The sequence below is a fragment of the Protopterus annectens genome, chromosome 12.part0 (assembly GCF_019279795.1).
Source record: "Protopterus annectens isolate FY-2018-M chromosome 12.part0, PAN1.0, whole genome shotgun sequence".
NCBI classification, from domain to species: domain Eukaryota; kingdom Metazoa; phylum Chordata; order Ceratodontiformes; family Protopteridae; genus Protopterus; species Protopterus annectens.
The window spans coordinates 350,568,641-350,592,412 of NC_056746.1; the positions used below are offsets into that span (position 1 = coordinate 350,568,641).

The 23,772-nt window shown below is 42.7% G+C and overlaps 1 protein-coding gene across 1 annotated transcript in view; it reads left to right on the forward strand.

The window, feature by feature from the left end:
- Positions 1-1,587: 1,587 nt before the first annotated feature.
- LOC122816162 (E3 ubiquitin-protein ligase RNF216-like) overlaps positions 1,588-23,772 on the forward strand; it is a gene marked incomplete at its 5' end in the record, with an annotated part of 305,326 nt that continues 283,141 nt past the window's right edge. Inside the window, 1 exon segment of the mRNA XM_044088916.1 lies at positions 1,588-1,715. Coding sequence (XP_043944851.1) covers positions 1,588-1,715 — 128 coding nt within the window.

The window sequence follows — 23,772 nt, forward strand, 5'->3', positions numbered from 1 at the left end:
TGCTATGTAAGATTGTTAAAGTGTTCGCTAAGGCAGAGACAAGAGTGCTCTTAGTCCAATAGAGACAATCTAAGCAGTGAAATCTTACTCGTCACTGCTATCTTGCTGGACCAGTCAGGTGACCAGATGTGATGTCAGTCTGTAAGCAGCATTGAAATGATTTTTTTAGATATTAGTGAGAGAGATTCCAGAAGTCTCACAGCAGCACATTGTTTTTCGTAACCTGACAGGAAAGATCTCTCGGGTATCTCACATAACCTCACACCTCGTCCTGCCTTGCTGCAGTAAGCAACTCAGCACATTTCATCTTGCCTTGTTATAGTAAGTAACCAGGGAATAATAATTCATTAGGTCAGACAGGAAAATATATTGAGATTAGATAAGTACTGTTTTTCTGTATCTGAGTGAGTCTGTCCATCTTTATTTTTAATATTTCCTGTGATGAAACTGTGTTTATTGTAACTAGATGTTCAGTATTTATATGGTTTCTATGTTATTATTAAATATTTCTATTCCTTTCATTGCAGTTGGTCTTTTATAGAATACGTTTAACATCTAAAGAATATTTATGCTTATTTTAGTGACACTGTGGCCATTCCTGAAAGCCTTGCTGCTTTGTTCAAACTCTGTCATTTGTATTAGTATTCATTTTACTCAGTATGATTGGGTACCCTTGTAAGAGCCTGAGAAAAGCTGACTGGCCGCAGCATAATTGCTTTATAGTCTGGACAAAGGGGGCACAGCTGGTATATCTGTGCCAGCCTTTCTTAGGGGTGTGTGTGTCTGTGTGTGAAAATCAAATATTCAAGTTTGTGTCAGGTAGTTGGAATAGGGACACAGAGTCTTTATTTATTTATTTATTTATTTATTTATCATTTGTTGACCGGGAAAGTCCGACTAGATTCCACAGAGCCTGTTTTCAGCGGAGTCCCGGGGAGAAATGCTCCAGGTGCATGTCTTTGGAATGATTGGTCAAATAAATTAAAATAAATAAATAATTAAATAACTTGTTTGGGGCATGTTGAGAAAGGGAGTCCAGCCCCTTGTTTGGAGTGTGCTTCCTATGTGCTTGTTAAGGGGAATAATGCTTGATACAGAGAGCTGCATCTGGGAATACTTTGTGTATCCATTTTTGTTCCTAGTGGCTGTCCCTCATCAGTGTCACTGTTGAGGCTTGAGGCTCCTCTGTTACTGGACCGGAGTAGGGACTTTCACACATGTACTGCACTTGATTTAAGCAAATTAGACACACCCACCCACTCACATGCACACATAATGTACACCATTGCCTTGAAAAAATAAGTAAAACAATTTTTGGTTTGTATGACTTAAGGTTAATGGACTTGGAAATTTAACACAGGTGGATGTTAATGGGAATAAAACAAATGGGGTCATTGGAATCAGTTTAGAATGTGGGTTGCATCCCTGATCCTACTGCTTCTTCCACTCACTTTCTTAAGCTGATGGGCATTTATATGAGTAACTTTTGATTGCAGAGTTCTGGTTGGTCATGCCTTTCACAGATTGTCTTTGTATTGAAAAATGAAAAAAAAAAAAATGAAACTAATGGAAAACTCTCCTCCGCAGAGTGGAGGAATCACCGGGAAGATGGTCTTATCACTATTTCGGATGATTCTGATGAAGAAATTGTAATGTTGACATCTTCACCAGTCCAAGAGCAGATTGACGATGATGATGAAGTTATTGTCTTAGAGGTGATTGTTTTTTTATTTTAAAGTTATTTAACATAAAATTGCTTTTTAAAATTTTTGACTGAAATTGAGATTTAATATAGGTGCTGATTTGGTTGAACATTTTCTATTCCACATTTAGTTTTTCCTAGAACCCACTAGTCATTTTATTAGGAAGAAAGAGGTTTCAGTGCAGCGGCTGAAGAATTGTACTAAGAATTCTAAGAAGTCTTGGGTTTAATCTCTCTCTCTTTTTTTTTTTTTTTTTTTTTTTTATTTTTGAGTAATTTTGTTAATTTTTTTTTTTTTTGGCCCATGGCGGGATAGTAGTATTACTGAAGCGCATTCTGTTTGTATCAGGGTCTGAACATACTTGGAAACTGATGCTATAACTTTACTTCCAGATTTCTACTAGTTCTAGATGTGTGTTAATTTCTTGGGTTGTTCATGTAACCATTAGCTTTTACTGCACTCTGATCAAATTAAACAAGCCTTTTAATGCTGCTAGAGTAGATGTAGCGCAGTCGAGGCATAGTGGTGAGGCATTAGGCTCTGCTGTGAAGTATAAAAAAGATGTACTGCAACAGTACTGAAGTTTGGCCTTTACAGTGAGTGAAAGAGGGCTACTGCAGGAGCCTAGCTGTTCATAGGAGGGTTACTAGGCTAGCGGCCCAAGAACTCTTACAAGCCTAGCCATGTTAACCCCAAGTTGCCCCTTTTGTCCTTAAGTGAATGTATTTTGCAGAGCTAGTCTGTGTTCAGCACCAACTTCCCCCTATCCATGAGGGACATTGGTGCCATCCCTGGGAGAATTTGTGGTCTCCTAGCCATTTGTCCAGGTTCTGCTTGAAGAGTGTCAGTGAGGTACTCTGCTTCACATGAATTGGAAGTTTGTTTCAGAGGAGCAGCAGTCTGAGTCATTTCTCTCTCTCCAGCATGTACTGTTAATGTTACAGGATAGGTTAACATCCCTAGAGCAAGTGACTCTCTTTGCCGTTTGATTTGTGTGTATGAAAGCATATCCATCAGGCAGGGTTGGAGACTGGCCCTATAGGCTAGGCACAAGTCTCCTCTCAGCAGCCTGTACGATAGAGTACAGTGAGAGGGTTTTAGTCTATCCACATACGTCATGGTTTGGATGCCCTTTATTTTCTTGATGAGGAACCTCTGTGGTCTCTCCAGCTGCTACAGGTGTCTGTTGAAGTAAATGCAAAAGGGAGCATCGTGCTCTGTTAATGGTCTGATGAGGGTCAAGTACAGTGGGGCTGTAACATACTTAGACCTGGAAGGATGCTGTTACTTATGAAGTGTGCAATGTAGAATGCTTTCCTTACCACAGAGGAAACCTTGGTGGTTGAAGTTCAGATTGCTGTGTACCTTTGTTCCTAGATGTTCTTCGTGTTTCACTGTTGCAGTCATCACATTTGGGTTATCTGCCTGCAGGTAGCCCTCAGCCGGCCTGATTACCAGAGTCTTGGATTCCTGCGTCGAATGCTGTCTCTTCTTCCATGACGTCAGGTCATCAGGGGTATAAAACATGCAGCTGACGCCATTCCATCAGTCTTTTTTGCCACGCGGTGCCCGAAGCAGAAGCAGTTCGCAAGTACCAGTCGGCCGACTCCTGAAATTTCCATTTTCGAGTTTCAGAACTGAAGTCTTCAAAAAAGTTAAGTACCCCTTTGGGGATTCCTTTTCCTTGCTGTTAACCGATGTCCGTAAAAGTTAACTATCGTCTTACCTGTGGAAAGCAAACAACTCAAAAGGATTTTCATTCGTACTGCATTCCTTGCTTAGGCCCAGACCACGACATCCCTCACTGTCGGTTTTGTGCCTTGTTCAACCCCCAAACTATTTGTCGTCGGGCTGTATTTGCAGCAAATTATTTTGGTACTCTGTATAACTATCCAGAAATGGCTTCGGTAAGCCATCCGACTACGGATATTCCGAAAAAAACGTAAGGATAAAGACAAGATAGACCGCATAGGTCCAAAACTGCCCACGGTTCCATTAAGCTAGTCGACAGCCCGCTGGTACATAGTGAGGCGCTTTCGCAGCCCCTGATACCCGCCACCTCAGATTTGCAGGCCTCTACTGAGAACCATTCGGAGTCTGATATGCTGTGAGATGTTTCTTCGACTATGGAACCTGCAGATGTCTCTACCTTAGATGAGTCAAGAGCTGCTGTGCAGGCACCGGCTTCTGAGTGTATTCAGGCCTACAGACTTGCATTTTAAACAGACACCATCATCTTCATCCAGGCCTAAAACTTGACCCATGCCTAGAAAACCGACATCCAAACCACATGCTCAGGCCCATATGCCTAAAAAACAAATGCTTAGAATGGCTGAAGACCTTATTACCTTAATTAGGGGAAGCCAGCCTTCCCCCTCTGAGAGACCTAGAACTGATTTTCTCTCTGATTCGTCTGATCAGGAATCTGATATTTCTGTTTCTTCTGATTACCAGGATTTGCCCTTATCTACCTTTGAGGATTCCATTCCCTCCGCTTCCCTTCCCGAAGATTTTTCTTTTGGTGAAACCTTGCACACTCTTAGGGAGCATTTCCGCTGGGAAAGCCAGGATTACTCTGACTCCAAAAAGAGGCTTAGGGAATTCTTACTCCTCTCTCAACATAGGCCTTTAGCTATCCCTTCTGTTGTGGACATTGTAGATAATGCTTTCTTGGAATCTAGCATTTCCCCAGACACTTTATCTCCAGCTCCCAGAAAACCTGACCGGTATTAGTGTACCTGACTCTCACAAGTTCGTCTTCAAGAATCCTACTACGGATCCAGAGACCATTTCCCCAAAAACCCTACCCCTTCTGATATAGATTCTAGAGCCTTGGACAGATGGAGTAAGAAGGTATATACTTCTGCTGCTTTGGCCATTAGGGCTTTAAATTTCCAGTTTCATATGTTAAAGTACCAGCAGCATATTATGGGACTACTTAAACAGAGAATGATGTTGATTCCTGACTGTGGTGAACACAAAGAATTACAGGATTTAATGATTCTGCAGAACTAGTTGGTAAACCTACTTTGCAATGTGGTTTTGGCTCTTTAGAAGCATCTTGCAGGGCTGCTGTCACTGGGTCTGTACTTAGAAGGCATGCTTGGCTTAAGGAGCAAAACTTGCAAGATCATGTTAAAGCTAAATTACTGGCTGTTCCCTTAAGCCAAGACCACCTGTTTGGCAACAAAGCAGAAGTCGTCCTCAAAAAGATGGAGGAAAAAGCTAAATCTATGCAAGCTGTTAAAGATTTCCTGCAAGTACAGCCTCCCAGATTTAGTAGGCATTGGCCCTCTAAATGTTAACTCTTCATCAGCTGCTTCCCATGCTAGGCACAAATGCCTGGTTGGCAACACTGGATTTAAAGGAAGCCTGCCTGCACATCCCAATAAGGGAATCTTCCAGAAGATACCTATGCTTCAGAGCAGGCTACATGCACTATCAGTTCTCTGCACTGCCCTTTGGCTTATCTACTGTGCCCAGGGTGTTCACAAAGTGCCTAGCTCCAGTCATTGCATTTTGCAGACAAAGAAATATTCAAATATACCCATACCTGGATGATTGTCTAATTCAGGCAGAAAGCCAGGACATACTATTAAATCATCTGGCATTTGTAAAGAAATTGCTAACTTCTCTGGGGTACACCATAAACAAAAAGAAATCAAATCTTTTACCCTGCCAACAAATTGTATTCCTGGGAGCAAGCTTGAATACAACTTCCCAGATGGCCTACCTCACGCCAGAGAAACAAGTTCTTTTGACAGCCTATTTCAATCTACTGGCCACAAAGACACAGCTATTTGCAAGGAAAATACTGCAAGCACTGGGGTTCGTGGCCTCTTGCATTCTACAAATTCCTAATGCAAGACTACAGATGAGGAAACTACAATGGTATTTAAAAAGCCTATGGTGTCAACATTCTCAGGATCCTAGAATCAATAATTCCTATCATACCTAGTCTAAAGATAGAGTTCCTTTGGTGGGCAGAGGCCTGCCACTAAAACAAGTGACTGCCATTCACTCTACCCACTGCCGCCCAAACCCTAACAGACTCATCAGACTATGTATGGGGAGATCACTTGGCAGGGCAGTGCATTCAGGGCAAATGGAACCCAAGTCAAATGCACCTGCATATCAGTCAAAAAGAAATGTTAGCTGTAGAGAATGCTCTGACAGCCTTCATTGACCACATTCTTCCAGGACAATTTTTGGTAAAGACGGACAACACCACTGTTATGTGATGCATAAACAAGAGGGAACCCACTCATACCCTCTCTGCAGACTAGCCATGGCTCTGTGGAACACAGCCTTGAGCTACCAAGTGCACCTATAGGTTCAATTCCTGCCAGGAAAGCTAAATACACTGGTAGACGACCTAAGCAGAAATCTCTTGGACTCGCACGAGTGGAAACTGGAACCAAAGATATTCAACATGTTGAGAAACAAATGGAGGAGCCCAGAGATGGACCTGTTTGCCCCTCCTCAGAACTACCAATTTGACAAATTATGCACAAGGACTCCTCACAGACAAGTTTGGAAAGTGGATGGCCCTGTCTTTCATCTGGAAAAACCTTTCAGTTTATGCCTTTTCCCCCTCTCACTCTCCTGTCCAAAGTGCTACTTAAGATCAAACAGGACAAACCAAGGATAATACTCATTGCACCAGACTGTCCATGCCAACACTGGTACCCCCTCTTACGCAGTAGCACTGCCTGCATCATGGCACCTGCTTCAGATCCCTGCCCTGCTGTCCTAGCTGGAAGGCCAAATTCTGCACCCACAGCTTCAAACCCTGAACCTTGCAGCCTGGCTAATTACCTGACTTCTCCGTTGCCATCCCTCGGTATGCAAGTGATGGATGTCATTCTGGAGGCAAGGAGGCCTAGTCCTAGAAAATCCTATGCTGAAAAATGGAAAAGATTCTGTTCCTGGAGCCAAACTCAGTGAATGGGCACAACAGTACCCAATTTACCCCATATTCTTCAATACTTAACTGAGATGCTTCACAAGCGCCTTTCCTTTTTTTCCATCAAAATTTATGCCTCAGCCATTTCAGCACATTACAACACAGAGCCACCCTTCTTTTCTCATCCACTGCTGAAGCAATTCCTCAGAGGAGCCAAAAAATTAAGCCCACCCAGTAGACCCTACTCCAGCCTGGAACCTTAACTTTGTTTTGGAAAAGCTCACTCTTCCTCCCGTTGAACCAGCTGCAAATTCAGAGTTGAAATTCCTTTCTTGGAAAACAGCCTTTCTTCTAGCCATCACTTCAGCAAGAAGGGTGTCTGAATTACAGGCCCTCATGGCAGTGGAGCCTTTTATCATCTTTCATGTGGACAGGGTGTCCCTCAGAACCAATCCCTCATTTATGCCCAAGATGGTATCTGGTGTGGCCCTTAATCAGTCCATTCATTTGCCAACCTTCTTTTCTAATCCACAGAACAAAGGGGAACGAATACTACACTCCTTGGATGTGCACAGACAACTTAGATTTTACTTGGACAGAACTAAGCCTCTCGGGAAATCTGAACAGCTGCTGGTGGCATTTGCTGCAGGGGCAGAGGGAAGGCCATTTCAAAGCAAACCATTTTTAAGTGGATAGGCCATTGCATTCATTTCTGCTGTAAGCACCATGGAAAACCTACCCCACAGGGGATAAGACCACATTCAACCAAGGCTGTATCTACCTCTACAGCCTTTTTCAGAGGTGTCCCTACCAGGGACATCCTAGAAGCTGCTACCTGGAGTTCTGTACATACCTTCATCAAGCATTACCACTTGCCAATTTTTTCTAAATCGGGAGCTGGCTTTGCCACTGCAGTCTTGCAGGGCCTTTAAGCTAGTCTAATTGCCTCCTCCCATCCTTAGCTTTGGGAATCTACCCAAGTGTGATGACTGCAACAGTGAAACATGAAGAACATGGTTCAGTTGTGTACACTTACAATAAATGTAGATGTTAGAGTGTATTCACTGTTGCAGTCCTGGTTACTCTCCCTCCATCCCCCTGACTTCTGTTGACTATACCTCTATTCTTGTTTACTATGCTTAAAGCTTTTTGGTGTATTTGATTTTTTGTTGGAGGTGTAACCTTGTATATAATTGCTTCCTGTTATGGGGGCACCTGACATTTGGGGCAAGAAAAACTGATGTAATGGCATCGGCTGCATGCTTTATAAGCCTGACTACCTGACATCATGGAAGATGAGACGGCAACTGATGTAGTACCCAAGACTTTGATAATCAGGCCGACTGAGGGCTACCTGCAAGCAGATAACCCAGATGTGATGACTGCACTAGTGAATACACTCGAACATCTGCATTTATGGTAAGTGTGTACAACTGTACTTTATGTGGTACATAAACAAGCAGGGGCGAACCCATTCGTACCCTCTCTGCCGGCTAGACATGGCTCTGTGGAACACAGCCTTGAGTTACCAAGTGTACCTACAGTCTCAATTCCTACCAGGCAAGCTAAGTTCTCTGGCAGATGATCTAAGCAGAAATCTCTTGGACCCACACGAATGGAAACTTGAGCCAAAGATATTCAAACGCTTGAGGAACAATTGGGGGACTCCAGAGATAGACCCGTTTGCCTTCCCTCAGAACTACCAGTTGGACAAATTTTGCATAAGGACTTCCCACAGTCAAGCTTGGAAACTGGATGCCCTGTCCTTTACCTGGGGAAAGCCTCTTTGTTTATGCCTTTCCCCCTCTGTCTCTCCTCTCGAAGGTTCTGCTAAAGATCAAACAGGACAAGGCAAGGACAGTACTGATTGCAGCAGGCTGGCCACTCCAGCACTGGTACCCCCTTTTGTGCAGTATGACACTGCTGGAACCATGGCACCTGCCTCAGACCCCTTCCCTGCTGCCCAGCAGGTGGGCCAGATCCTGCACCCTCCGCTTCCAACCCTGAAACTTGCAGCCTGGCTAATTCCTTGAGCTCTCCAGTAGCATCCCTCAGTAAGCAGGTGCTAGATGTCCTTCTGAAGGCAAGGAGGCCTAGTACTAGAAAATCCTATGCTGAAAAGTGGAAGAAATACTGTTCCTGGAGCCAGACTCAGGGGATGGGCACAACGGTGCCCAGCTTACCTCATATACTTCAGTACTTAACAGAAATGCTCCACAGGGGCCTATCCTTCTCGTCAATTAAAATTCATGCCTCTGCTATTTCAGCACATTATAATACTGAACCACCACTCTTCTCTCACCCCCTGCTAAAGCAATTCCTCAGAGGGGCCAAAAACGCAAGACCCCCCCAAGAGAGCCCCTACTCCAGCCTGGGACCTTAATTTTGTATTGGAAAAGCTCACTCTCCCTCCTTTTGAGCCACCTACAACTGCAGAGTTGAAATTCCTTTCTTGGAAAACAGCCTTCCTTCTAGCCATCACTTCAGCAAGAAGAGTGTCTGAATTACAGGCCCTCATGGCAGTGGAGCCCTTCATTATCTTCCATGCAGACAGGGTTTTCCTTGGGACCAATCATTCCTTTATAAGGTGGTGTCTAGTGTGGCCCTAAATCAGTCCATTCATTTGCCTACCTTTTTCCCGAATCCACAAAGCCAAGGAAAATGAATACTGCACTCTTTGGACATGCACAAACAACTTAGATTTTATTTGGACAGGACTAAGCCTCTCAGAAAATCTGATCAGCTGCTAGTTGGCTTTGCTGCAGGGGCAGAGGGGAAGGCCATTTCGAAGTAAACCATTTCTAAATGGATAGCCCATTGCATTCATATCTGCTATAAGCACCATGGAAAACCTACCCCACTCGGGATAAGATCACATTCCACCAGGGCTGCATCTACCTCGACAGCCTTTTTCAGCGGACTCCTTACCAGGGACATCCTAGAAGCTGCTACTTGGAGCTCTGTACATACCTTCACCAAGCATTACCACATGCCTGTTTTTTCTAAATCCAGGTCTGGTTTTGCCACTGCAGTCTTGCAGGGCTTAATAGCTGGCCCTAATGCTCCTTAACTTCCTCCTCCCTTCCTTAGCTTTGGGAATCAACCCAAATGTGATGACTGCAACAGTGAAATACGAAGAACATAGTACAGTTGTGTACAATTAACCATAAATGTAGATGTTCGAGTGTATTCACTGTCGCATTTCTGGTTACCCTCCCTCCAGCCCCCTGACTTCTCTTGGCTCTACCTTTCCTTCTTGTTTGGTGTATTCAAGCTTTCTGGTGTAATATGCTTTTTGATGAAGGTGTTCCATATCATATAATTGCTTTCCATTGTGGGGGCACCTGACATCTGGGGTAAGAAAAACTGATATGGCATCGGCTGCATGTTTTATACCCCTGACGACCTAACGTCATGGAAGAAGAGACTGCATCCGACGCAGGAATCCAAGATTCTGGTATTCAGGACGGCTGAGGGTACCTGCAGGCAGATAACCCAAATGGATGACTGCAACAGTGGATACACTCTTAACATCTACATTTATCATAAGTGTACACAACTGTACTCTCTTGCACCTCTTGGTTTGAGCTTAGGAGAGTGTTGTCAGTACTGTAGTTTGTGGTGAATTCTTCTTTGCCAAAGGGAATAATAATGCACTTTTTTGAGTTTAGATTTAGACCATAGCTTTGGCACCAGTCATTTGTCTGTTAGCCCTTCCTGTAGTATGTTAACATTGTCGGAGGACTCACTGATTGCACCCAATTTGCAATCATCAGCGAAACTTGGTAAACTAAAAGACCAGCTAATTTAGCCCGGACTTCTGAAGTAGATTCCAAACCGTAAAGAACCCAGCACTGAATCTTGTGGTACGCCACTGGTGATGGGTCTACTGGTAGAGTTGGAGTTACCTACTTTGACAGTATATGTTCTGTTGGTGAGCCAGTTGGCTACCCATCTAGTGATGTAAGGGTTAATCCCTAACTGAGTTTTTCAGTGATACCTGAGTGAGGGATTGTGTCAAGCTTTGGCTAGGTTAAGATAGGCAGTATGCACTGTCTTACTGTCTTTCAAGGATTTGGTGAGTTTCTCGAAGTAGTCCACCAGGCGTAATAAGCACACTCTACCCTTAAAGTCAAATTGAGTTGGGTCTAGAATTTGAAGGTTGCCTATGTCCTTGTTGATAAGGTCCATGATGATTCTATCCATGGTCTTGCAGATGAAACTGGTTAGGCTTATGTGTCTGTAGTTTCCAGGGTCTGTTGATGGCCACTGTTTGTGCAAGAGGACTACTGTTGCTGTTCTCCACACTGCTGGAACAAAGCCATTTCTCGGCCTGTGGTTAAAGAGAGTGCTGAGTGAGTCTGCCAAGTCCTGTTTTACATTGCTTAGTTAAGTATCCTGGGATGTTATCTGGTCCAAATACAGCCGTGATTTTAGCCTTGGAGAGCACAAATAAGATCTGATCTCTTAGACATGTTAGGCAGAGGACTGGTGTCTCTGGGGTATGGGTGGTGGGGCCATGGGGGGTGAAGTTTGCACCAAATCTATGAGCTAGCAAGTTGGCGATTTCCTCTGGTGCAGTATGAGTGGATATTCGTGTTACCCTGCTGCAGTCATCACACTTGGGTTATCCTGCTGTCAGGCGGTCCCGCAGTCGGCCCGAATTCCAAAGTCTTGGTCCGGCATCGGTTGCTGTCACTTCTTCTCCGACGTCAGTGCGTCAGGGGTATACAAGAAGCATCCAACGCCATTTTCTCCAGTCTTTCTTGCTGCGCGGTGCCCGAACCAGAAGCAGTTCGCAAGAGCCGGTCGGCTGACACCTGAGATTTTCGATTTGAATTTCAGTCCGAAGTCTTCAATAAAGCTAAGTACCCCGATGGGGAACATTTTCTTGCCTCAGTCCGATGTCAGAAAAAGTTAACAATTGCATTTCTTGTGGGAAGCAAATACCTCATAAGGACTTCCATTCTTATTGTATTCCTTGCCTAGGCCCAGACCACGACGTCACAGGTTGTCGGTTTTGCATTACGTTTAATAAATGCACCATCAAATGCCTTTTTGACTTCGCACGGCATTGCTTTGGTAGGAAATTCAATTATATCATGCCGTCGGAGCAGCCGACGACCACAATTCATAAAAAACGCAAGAATAAGATTAGGCAGCCTAGGAATAAGCCAGACCCTGAGGCCTCAGCTGGGCCTGTCGCCGGTTCTCCGGTTTTCAGTGAGGCGCCTACGCAGCCCCTGACTACCGCAGAGCTGGAACCCCAGACAGCTGCCGACTCCCACGCGGAGTCTACTAGGCTGACGCAGCCATCTACCGACACTGGAGCAGATTTAGACACCGGTGCAGAGGAAACACCTTCGGTTGCAGAAGGTGTCTTCAGACCGACTACACTCACCATTAAATCTTATGCTAAACTTAAAACTCCTTTAAAACCTAAGAAAACTGTTCATCAGTTTACAGGTCAAGGCCCCATCCCTAAGAAACAGATGCTTAAGATGGCTGAAGATTTAATTACCCCTATCAGGGGTTCCCATCACCCTCCTGATAAAAGACCAAGACAAGAGGAGGATTATGCATCCTCTGACCAGGTTTCTCTCTCCTCAGATTCTTCTGAGGAACAGGATTACACTTTTCCACCTTATGAGGATTCTGATGCTGAAGACTCTATGCCCTCTGCATCTTCCCCTGAAGACTACTCCTTTGGGGAAACATTACATACCATGAGGGAACATTTCCACTGGGAAGGCCAGGATTACTCAGATCCTAAGAAAAGGCTCCGAGAGTTCCTTCCATTACCCCAGCACAGACCTCTTGCTATTCCTCCTGTTTTAGATATTGTGGATGATGTCTACCTGAGTCTAGTTTAAATCCAGACTCTCTACCTCCTGCTCCAGCCAAACCAGACAGATACTACAGAGTACCTGACTCTCACAAATTCCTTTATAAAAGCCCTGTAGCTGACCCAGAAACCATATCCCAGGGTCCTAAGGGAGCAAAGGCTTCTATGGCTAAAAATCCTGTGCCCTCTGAAAGAGATTCCAGAGCCCTAGATAGATGGGGAAAGAAAATATACACCTCTGCAACTCTGGCTATGAGAACATTAAATTGCCAGTTTCACATGTTGAAATACCAACAATTCCTGATGTCTCAGTTAAAACAAAAAATGAGCACACACACAGAACAGCCTGACTTCAAGGAAATGCAGGATCTGTTGCATGCAGCTGAACAGGTGGGCAAGCATACTTTACAATGCGGATTTGATTCACTGGAAGCTTCCTGTAGAGCAGCTGTTACTGGCTCAGTCATTCGTAGACATGCTTGGTTAAAAGAGCAAACCCTCCCTGACAATGTTAAAGCAAAATTATTAGATGCACCTTTACAATAGGATGTATTATTTGGTGTCAAAGCAGAAGAGGTTTTAAAGAAAATGGAGGATAAGGCTAAATCTATGCAAACTGTCTAGGATTTCTTGCAGGTACAACCCCCTCGCTTCAGCAGAAATTGGCCAACAAAAATTGGTCCTTTCCAGCTTCAGACAGATCACAGAGGGGCAGAGGTCAGTCACAGGGCCCTTACAAACCTCTCCAATGGGGTTCTGCTACCCAGAAAGGAGGAGAAGACAGGCCCCAAGCTAGCAGAAGGCAGACACAATGACTCTATCCTCAAACTACCAAGCAAATCTCTCCTGGCAACACCCTTGGGAGGAAAACTAACTTTTTTTGCAGACAACTGGCACATCATCACAAAAGACAAATGGATTCTAAACATTGTTTCTCAAGGCTACAGATTCCACTTTCATACCTTACCAAGTATCAAAGGAATGCCAAACCTGCCACCAAATCAATGGGCAGAGGCACAGAAACAAATTACAGCTCTCATGAACATGAGAGCCATTCAACAGGTACTTAAACAGGAGCAGGGACAAGGATTTTACTCAAGACACTTCCTAGTTCCAAGAAAGGACAAAGCATGGAGACCCATTCTGGATCTTTCAATTCTGAACACCTATCTGCAAGTACCAAAATTCAGGATGCTAACACTACAGCAGCTTCTTCCCATGCTGGGCAAGAATGCTTGGCTTGTCACTTTGGACCTCAAGGAGGCATACCTGCATGTCCCTATCAGACAAAATTGCAGAAGATACCTCCGCTTCATTGCAGGTTCAACGCATTATCAATTCTCTGCACTGCCCTTTGGCTTATCTACTGCGCCCAGGGTCTTCACAAAATGCCTGGCACCAGTAATTGCATACTGCAGGCAAAGAGGAATTCAAATATACCCATACCTGGACGACTGTCTTATTCAAGCAGAAAGCAAGGGCATTCTTTTACAGCATCTGGCATTTGTCAAACACCTAAGTTGCCTAGGGTACACAGTAAACGAAAAGAAATCAAAACTAGTGCCCTCACAAAACATAACATTCCTGGGTGCCAGCTTGAATACAACGGCCCAGATGGCTTATCTCACGCCAGACAAACAACAACAACTGTTTCAATATTTCAAAATAATGGCAACAAAGACCCAACTCCCTGCAAGAAAAATTCTGCAGGCCTTGTGATTCATGGCATCTTGCATTCTACTAATACCATTTGCAAAACTGCATATGAGGAATATTTCAATGGTACCTGAAAAGTGTATGGACTCGGCACAGCCACAACTTGGAAACAATGATTCCACTCATTCCCTGGCTTCAACAGGAGTTTCTATGGTGGGCACAGGCATGTCACTTCAACAAGGGTCAGCCTTTCACCTTACCCATAGCCAGGCAAACTATGACAACAGATGCATCGGACTATGACTGGGGAGCACACATGGCAGGATAGTGCATTCAGGGCAAATGGACTACAGATCAGAGACACCTGCATATCGATCAAAAAGAAATGCTAGCAGTGCAGAATGCCCTAACAGCTTTCAAGGACCTTCTACACCCTGGACAACTACTAAGGACAGACAGCACCACAGTTATGTGGTACATAAACAAGCAAGGGGGCACAAATTCCTACCCTCTATGCAGGCAAGCAATGACCTTGTGGAACACTGCACTGTCTTACCAGGTTCAATTACAAGCACAATTCCTGCCAGGAAAGAAAAACACATTGGCAGACGACCTAAGCAGAAACATCATGGATCCACACGAATGGAAACTAGATCTACAAGTATTTGCAGTGATAGCTCAAAAATGGGGACACCCAGACATAGATCTGTTTGCAAGCCCCCACAACCACCAACTCCAAAAATTTTGCACAAGGACCTTCCATCCACTAACTTGGAAAGTGGACGTTCTCTCATTCAATTGGAAAACATTGACAGTGTATGCCTTCCCTCCACTGCCTCTTCTAGCAAAGGTACTGCTGAAAGTCAGATTAGAGAGGCCACAAATGATTCTCGTTGTACTAGATTGGCCACACCAACATTGGTATCCAATTTTAAGGACCATGGCCCAGGACTCACAATGGATTTTGCCGCAAATTCCACACCTGCTCACCCAGCGAGACAATCTGATTCTACACAGCCAGCTCAAGACTTTAAACCTGGCTGCGTGGCAAATTACCTAAACAACCAGCCAACACCTTTATGCAAAGCTGTTATGGATGTCATTCTGGAGGCCAGAAGGCCCAGCACCAGGAAAACCTATTCAGACAAATGGAAATTTTGCTCCTGGAACCAGGCTAAAGGCCTAAATCCCCTGGAGGCGAACATTCCTCAGATTCTACAATATTTAACTGAGATGTTACACAAATGACTTTCCTTTTCATCTATTAAGATCCACGCCTCAGCAATTTCAGCTCATTACAGCACGGATCCTCCTTTATTTTCACATCCACTCCTAAGACAGTACCTCAGAGGGGCTAAGAACTTAAGGCCGCCAAGGAGAGCTCCAACACACACTTGGGATCTCAACTTTGTCCTGGAAAAGCTTACACTGCCACCCTTTAAACCAGTTTTTTCAACTGATTTAAAATTTCTTTAATGGAAAACTGCCTTACTACTAGCAATAACCTCAGCTAGAAGAGTCTCAGAGCTACAGGCACTAATGGCAGTGGAACCTTTCCTCATTTTTCATCAAGACAGAGTTTCTCTACGGACTAATCCTTCCTTTATGCCAAAGGTGGTATCCAGTGTGGCCCTAAACCAAACCATTCACTTGCCCACCTTCTTCCCAAATCCCAGAATAAAGGAGAAAGACTCCTGCACTCTTTGGACATTCACAGGCAATTACGTTACTACTTGGATAAAACTAAGGCTTTCAGAAAAACTGACCAGCTCTTTGTAGCCTATGCTACAGGATCACAAGGAAAAGCTATCTCAAAACAGGCAATTTCTAAATGGATAGGACATTGCATACGTTTCTGCTACACACATAATGGGAAACCAGTACCTGCTAACATTAGGTCCCGCTCCACCAGGGCTACAGCTACATCAGCAGCCTTTCTCAGGAGAGTGCCAACCAAGGATATTCTGGAAGCTGCTACTTGGAGTTCAGTGCACACCATCACCAAACACTATCACTATCACTTACCTCTTTACTTTAAGACTAGAGCTGGTTGTGCCACTGCAGTTTTGCAGGGCCTACTAGCCTCTTCTAACCCTGTTTGACTCCACCTCCCCTCCTTAGCTTTGGGATTCAACCCAAGTGTGATGACTGCAGCAGGGTAACACGATGAACATAGTACAGTTTTGTACCTACCATAAATGTAGATGTTCGAGTGTTCACCTTGCTGCAGTCCAGGTTACCCTTCCTCAATCCCCTCTGAACTAGCTGAACTTATCTCTACCCCTTTATCCTATACTACCTCTGTGGTGACATCTGGGGCAAGAAAAACTGAAGAAAATGGCGTCGGATGCCTCTTGTATACCCCTGACGCACTGACGTCAAGGAAGAAGCGACAGCAACTGACGCTGGACCAATACTTTGGAATTCGGGCCGACTGCGGGACTGCCTGACGGCAGGATAACTCAAGTGTGATGACTGCAGCAGGGTGAACACTCTAACATCTACATTTATGGTAGGTACAAAACTGTACTTTCCATCTATTACCAATTCTGCGCAAAGGTGGTCATTCCCTTTTAAGTTCCGGACATAATTAAAGAATGCCTTATAATTATCCTTGGGTAGAGAAGCTATTTTAGCCTCATAGTTAGCTTTAGAGGATTTCACAAGATTTGTGATTTGCTTGTTCAGGCTGAGATGAAAATTCTTTTTCTGCCGAGTCTGTTCCTTCGTACTCTTGGACATCAGTTTCTTCCTGTTATATAATTTGGTTGTACTTGAGGTCCACCAGGGAGGGTGTTTTTCAGTAGGACTTTGTTTTGATCCAGACAGGTACAGCCGAGCAGAGTCTGTACAGCTGCTTAAGTTTTTGCACACCTCTGCAATAGGAGTCATTGTCCAGGGGGTGGATTAAAGTTCTTATACCATTGCTTAGTAGTCTGAAGTTAGTTTTGAAAAAGTTCTTTGATTTTATTTTTCTCTTTTGAGGGTGTCAGGTCCAATAGTTATGTCTAATGAGACAGTTTTATGGTCTGACCTTATCAGGAAAGGTATTACACAGGGGGAAGTACTGTGACTCCCCATGTTGGGGATTACTATGTCTTGGATATTTGAGCCCCTTGTGGGGGTGCAGACTTTCTGTTCCAGAGCATTTGAATTAACAAATTCCAAGAGCCTCTGGGTGAGCGTGTTTACACTCGTATATGTCACCCAGTTAATGGAAGGATAGTTAAAATCACCCATGACTAAGGTGTTGGACTGTATGGAGAGTGATTTCAGTAAGTCCAGGCAGGCAGTGTGCTTATCTTGGTTCATGGTGGGGAATCTGTAATTAGCAGTGATGTGGTAGGGTATTTTTTCTAGAGTGAGGAGTGCTTCCAGGGCATGCAGCTTCATGCTTGGATTTCTAGCGTTAAGCCGCAGAACCTTGAGTTTGCCTCAGGTGGATCTTACCTCAGCACTGTTGTTTTGATATTGCCTAAAAAGGCACTATGGGGGAGGCAAGCACCTTTGCCAGTATCAGAAAGCCTAGAGGAGACAGGTGCAGACCATCTCAGGCAAAGTAGAGTGGCCTGTTGACCATGCCATCCGAGACTGACAGATTATGGCTCCCCCTGGACTGACACCAGATGATTAAGCCAGTTGTTGAAGTCAGTCATTTTTTGTTTATACTGTGACATCGTCCTAGGAGTAGGTAGAATGTTGCTTAGGACTAGGGTCATACCTGCTTGGGAGATGCAGCCTGAGAGTTCAGTCATGCCTCTCTGCATTTAGACAATAAAGGTATGTCTCAAGTCATGCACCCCAACATGAACTGTGACCTAATCGTAACGGTACTTGAGTGCATGCGTGATCTGGCGGATCCTGACATCTGACAGGCAGCTGACCATTATCTTCTTGTCCAACCTGCCGATGGGAACATCTGTGAGTCTCACAGTGATGTTGCCTATAACCAGGACATCTGGTTTAGAGGTGTTTTGCCTTGCAGGCTTATTTGTTGAAGCACATTTGTGTATGTTGTGTGTACTGATTTCTATTTGTGTAACAGTGGGTGCACTTTGTTTATGTTTGGGTAATGTCTGAGCTTTTGGTAGACGTCTGTTGAGTAGCTCTGTGTTTGTGAGCCCATTTGTCGTATCTTTAGTTTGTGTGAGAGGTGAAGAGCGTTAGTGACAACCTGTTTGGTGCCTAGTTTGTTACATGAGAGAAGGGATTCCAATTTCATAGTGTACTTAAAATCTTTCATGTAGAGTATTTGATGTAGGAGTAAATGGTCCTCAATATATATGAGGCAATTACTACATTGCCTTAGTATTTCCATGTCCGTCAGGCTTGCCGGAGAAATAATGGGAAGCTGTCTGTCCATTATAGCAGGTTTTTACTGTATGAGCTTTTAGGGAAAGGAGTAGGGTAGATTGACCAGTTTTTGCTCTAGGACTGTCAAGGGTTGTTAAATTGAGGGTTGTGGATGATAGGTGTGGTAACGCTGCCCAGTGCACAATTAAGTTGCCTTTAGTGCAACAGAGATGCTTGCGAAGGTTCCACTAAAATTTGTCTAGGGAAAAAATTATGTTTCGAGGCATTTGCATCTATGTATAGCACCACTAAACCCCCGTTGCACAGTGCCAAACAAATGTGAGGCTTAAGTACAGGTAAAATTAAACACTTTTAAGCTAATCTACTTATAGCAAAGTACACAGTGAATCTTCTCCAGCAATCCTCAGCTCTGACAAGGCTGGATCCACACTCTTTCGCCACAAGATTGCAGGGGAGCCTTTCTTAATGCAAGATGGCTGGTTTAATGCTAGAGTTAAACAAAAGGCTAGATTCAACAGGTCTGACTATAGCCATACTATCTAGGCTGAAATACAGTTGAAAACAAGTGCAGAAAATATACAGTCACAACAGTAAAAAGAATGCAGTGATCTATTATAATGTGATTTAAACAGTGCAATTAACACAAAATATTGTTATTTTCTTGATGCTGAAATATCAAGGGTTTCCCCAACCTAAACCGACCAGGCTACCTCCCAGTGCACTAGATGGAAAATCTCTGACTTCTTGACGTAAAAACGTGCTTGCTAGAGTGTAAGAATACACTATTTTATCCATCAGCCAGCTAGAAATGAATTCAGATCAAGTAGATCAGTATAATAGACAATGAGAGGCAAAGTACATTGTAATACAAGCACAATGAAAGGCAAATAAATCAATGTCATCAACAGCAGTGTAGAAAGGGAGGAGTTTATTAAGCTCAGTTTACAGTAGGAGTGGGCAGATTAAAATCACCAGGTTTAAAAATCACATTAACAAAGGGGAGGATGGGTGGTAAACACTAGTAGGGAATCACCAGCAGTACCTTAGTTTATGCAGGCTTGAAATGTTTTCAGCAAAAAACAAAGGGCCAGAAATTCACTGTGTTGTAATATAAAGAAATGAGACAGCATTGTAGTGGTCAAGGACATGACATTCAATAAACTTTTGGAGCTAATGGAACGCAATAGGTCTACATTCATTTACTCTACAAGCTAGATGTGCTTTGAGAGCATTCTTAAAAGACATGTAGTTCGAGTGCAGTGATTACACTCCAATATTGACAAAATGACAAGTCAGTTAAGTGCTACAGTGGCATGAAACCTGATCGTAACAATTGTTAAGCACTCCCTCAAGAGCTGGACTCGCACAGATGACAGTGCTAGCAAGCAAACTAAAACAGAACTCAGCAGTTTCATTTCTGCTTGCTGCGTCTCCAGTCTGTGCTCAACTTTCTTATAAAATATTGCATGCACCTTGTGTGTACTGCTCTCCTTTACACATTTCAGTGTCACTACTGATTTACAAGCAATGAATAACAGCAAAAACATTTTTTATACTCTAACAAGTAGTACATGTAGAAATAAAGTTCCATACGCTGTGTGGAGTCTGCATGTCCTCCCCGCGGCTGGGTAGTGTTTGAAAGACATGCGTGTGTAAATGGGCGTGCTTTCGTTGAAGGTTGAGCATCGAGCTGGCACCTCGGCGTTTCATAAAAATCTACTGCCAATCATTAGTGGACCGGAGTTCCGCTGTGGCGACCCCTTACTGGGAAAAGCTGAAAGATAAACAACAACACTACTTTATGATCGGGTCTCTGATCGTAACCCTGAATTCTATGTTCTCGATATGGATGCCACAAGTTGCTTCTTGAGCTTTGCTCTCAAGGTGAATTTCTTGGTGTCCATATCTCAAACACTTAGACTACGATTGCAGACCTAATTAAAATCCTCCATCTAATGCCACCTGTTGACAACACATTTCTCTAATCAACAGATTAGTGGTTAATTATTTTACTATGTGAAGGACCTACACTAAATACTAGTCATTACTGTTTCAGCTGCAGATGGCTGCTTTATTTTGGCAAAGGACTAGTGCTTGGGAATATTTATGTTTCAGAACCCCAGATTTTATTTAGGAAAAGTTTAAAAGACAAAACAAAAAAGTACCACTAGATTGTAGAGTACTTCAGGGACATGGGTCCCAGAAAATTTGTTGGCCCTATATACTTGCAGCTCATCTTAATGTCCAGATCAGCACAGACTTTGTTCCCCCACAATGGTCATTTTTTTCTCCCAGGAGAATAAAAATATCACTGTCCCCCTTGTCTTTATTAATTGTGGGTAATTGAGCTGGTCCTGAGACATTTTTAGTTAAATTTGCCTGAAGGTAGAAGTACATGTATAACAAACATTTTTTGTAATGTTATTTTTCCATTATCCATTCCACGAAGCTAAACATTTACAAACAAAATATTCCAAAGTGCATTTTGTATAAGTTTGAGTGTACATAAAATTTGTTTACATTTTTTAAGTGGGTGTAAGAAGCTAATGTATCCAGCTAATAACTTGATTATATTAATATTAATCATTGTACTAAAATTGAATACAGATAGCATTAGGATGTATTGCAGTCCATTATTCATGTAGCAGTGATATTTGCAGTAATTGATGCTTCATTCTGCTTTTGTTAATTTCTGATATCTTCCAGATGCTCCTTTGTGTATTGCTTATACATTATCTCTTCTAGCTCCTAATCAGTTTTGTTTGATTCTTAGTTGTCATGCTGTATTTTATATGCCTTGTTAATAACCCCTTTTTAACAGCAGCGTTTGTTCTATACTCGACTAAAAAGTCAACCAGAGTTGGTCTTTCACTTATTGCTTCTCTATCCCATTCTATTTGCCTGTACTGTGGGGAAGGCCGTCTCTAAGTTGCAGTCCAAACGTCCACTTAGTCTCATCCCACTCTTACTTTTCCCTCCATAGTTATTTTCTCCCAGTACTTTGGCTGCTTTGCTAATTTTATCTTGTAAATTTCAGCCTTCTCCTCCCTGTTTTCTGTGCCCCTACTTGCAGGCATTCCTGTTGGTAAATCCCCTATTCTCCATTCCTGTGTTGTCTGAATTTTAACATAATTTCTGCTACTTATTTTATATGGTCATTGCTCTCCTTAAGGACCTGTGTCCAAAATCATGCTTTCTCATTATTTCTTGAACTCGCTCCCTACCTTGGTTGATAATTATTCCTTTGCACTTTGATTTTTAACCTTCTGCATGTGTTGTGTAATGAACCTTAGCTGTGTAGAGCTAAAACATGCCTTAAAATCTGGTAGTCCTAAAATAACCTGTTCTGTAGGGAGAGTCAACATATCCCACTTAACTTTTCCCCTCACAAATAAATTCTTTCATCTCTTTATTATAGTCCACAACGTCTCTTCTGATTGGGTAAAAGTACGCCTGACCCATATATAAAACTAAAAGGATTGTAAATATTTTCACTACTTGTATCTTGCTATCTATATCCATAATCCATTAGTTTCCAAACTTAAATTTTTGCATAATTTGGTTAGTCTCTCTGCTTATCCTTGGCTGCCATAGTAGAATCCTTTTTATTCCATATACCTAAATACTTCATCTGTTTCATCCCTAAAGAGTTTGAGAACTGTTGAACCAATTTTTACATGGTGCATAGTTGCCACTGTGGCCTTTGTTTTAACTTCAATTATTTTATATCCTGAAAAAAAACTTTTAAGTATAGAAGGGCATTTCAGTTGTGTGGAGCATTCTAAAACAGTTTAAAGTACCAAATAATATCATCTGTGAATAAAGGTAACTTTTCTGATTACTATACCAGGTAATTCCTTGAATTTGAGTGTCGATTATTTTCTTTGCCAATGGCTATATGTGCAAAGCAGGTAAAGGAGAGATGTAACAACCCTTTTTACTTCCTCAGTTCAGACAACACTCACCTTTATTCATGTCAGTACCTCTTCATGTATCCTCCTCAGTAACTCTGTTCTTTCAGGGAGTAGAAATGCTGCTAATGCCGTATTCATAAAGTCTCAGCTGACTGTCGTATGTCTTCTGTGCATCAAGACCCACCAACAGTAACAGTATTTTTTAAAACTCTGCTTCCCTGTGAGTCATCATTGGTCTTATTACTGTTGTCAAATGTTTGCTTCCCCCTCACCAAAGTTACATATATTCATAGCTGTCAATGTTGGCAATATCTTTGCCATTCTGTTCGCTAGTATAGACATAATCATTTTACGGCTTAAAATTGAAATGGGTCTATATTGAGCTGGGTTTGAGGTTTTTTTTTTTTTTACTGCTTTGGGTAATACAGCCACCACAACATTCTTCCAACCTGCTGCTGCGGTTCCTTCTTTTAAAATATTAAGTTAAACCTCCCAGATCTTTCACTTTTTTTCTGTTCTGACCTCCACAGGAGTACTTATCCACAGGAATAACGTCAGTTTGGTGACTTCCCTGTAGCTTGATTATACATCATTTTTATCTCCTGTCTTTCTGTCTTGGCTATTGTTTTATTTTTTAACAGTTTATTAATATAACAACATTTGGTATACGTGTATGAAAAAAAAAAACTATAAATTCTCCTCTCTGGTTTCCAGTTGTCAAAAGACTGGAACATTCATCCTTCTTGCATCTATCTTGCAAAGTCAGAAAAGAAACAAAACCGCTTACTCTGCTTTTCATTTTAACTGCAGTTTGCTAAAAGAAAGGGAATAAAAAAAAGGAAAATCCAGTAATGCAAATAATTAAACATGTTTCCATTATAAACTAGCTCTCAACTTTTTCATATCCCCCCACTCACTCGCTGGACACCTGAGGGTAAATGTAGGTTTAGTTCCCATTCATTTTATCATGTTAGCTCAAGATATTTGAACCAAGGAAGACAGTTTGTAAGATGCTTCTGTTTCCATTTTGTTGATGTCTTCTCCCCTGCATTCCTCATCACCTCTGTCAACCTCATTACCTCTTGAATTGTCAAGCAGTCCTCAGATTACCACTTTTTACTTAGGGCCTTTTTGCTGCTGCTATTCCAGTGGCTAAAACTAGTCGATTCTTCTCCTTGCCCTTTAATTCCTCTGTGGGCCTCTACCAAATATAATCAAAGATTTTGTCAGTCTTTATCAGATACATCCAATATTATCTATTCAGATTCTTCCATCCTTGGAATACCTGCCATTCCCAAAAATATTTGCTTCTAATCTCCCGCTTCTCCCCTCTCCCACATCTCCAACAATCCCCACTTATCCCCTTGAAACATTCTTTGGAGTCTGTATGGTGCATAAACATACTTATGGAAACACTTCCTTGCAAAAATTCTG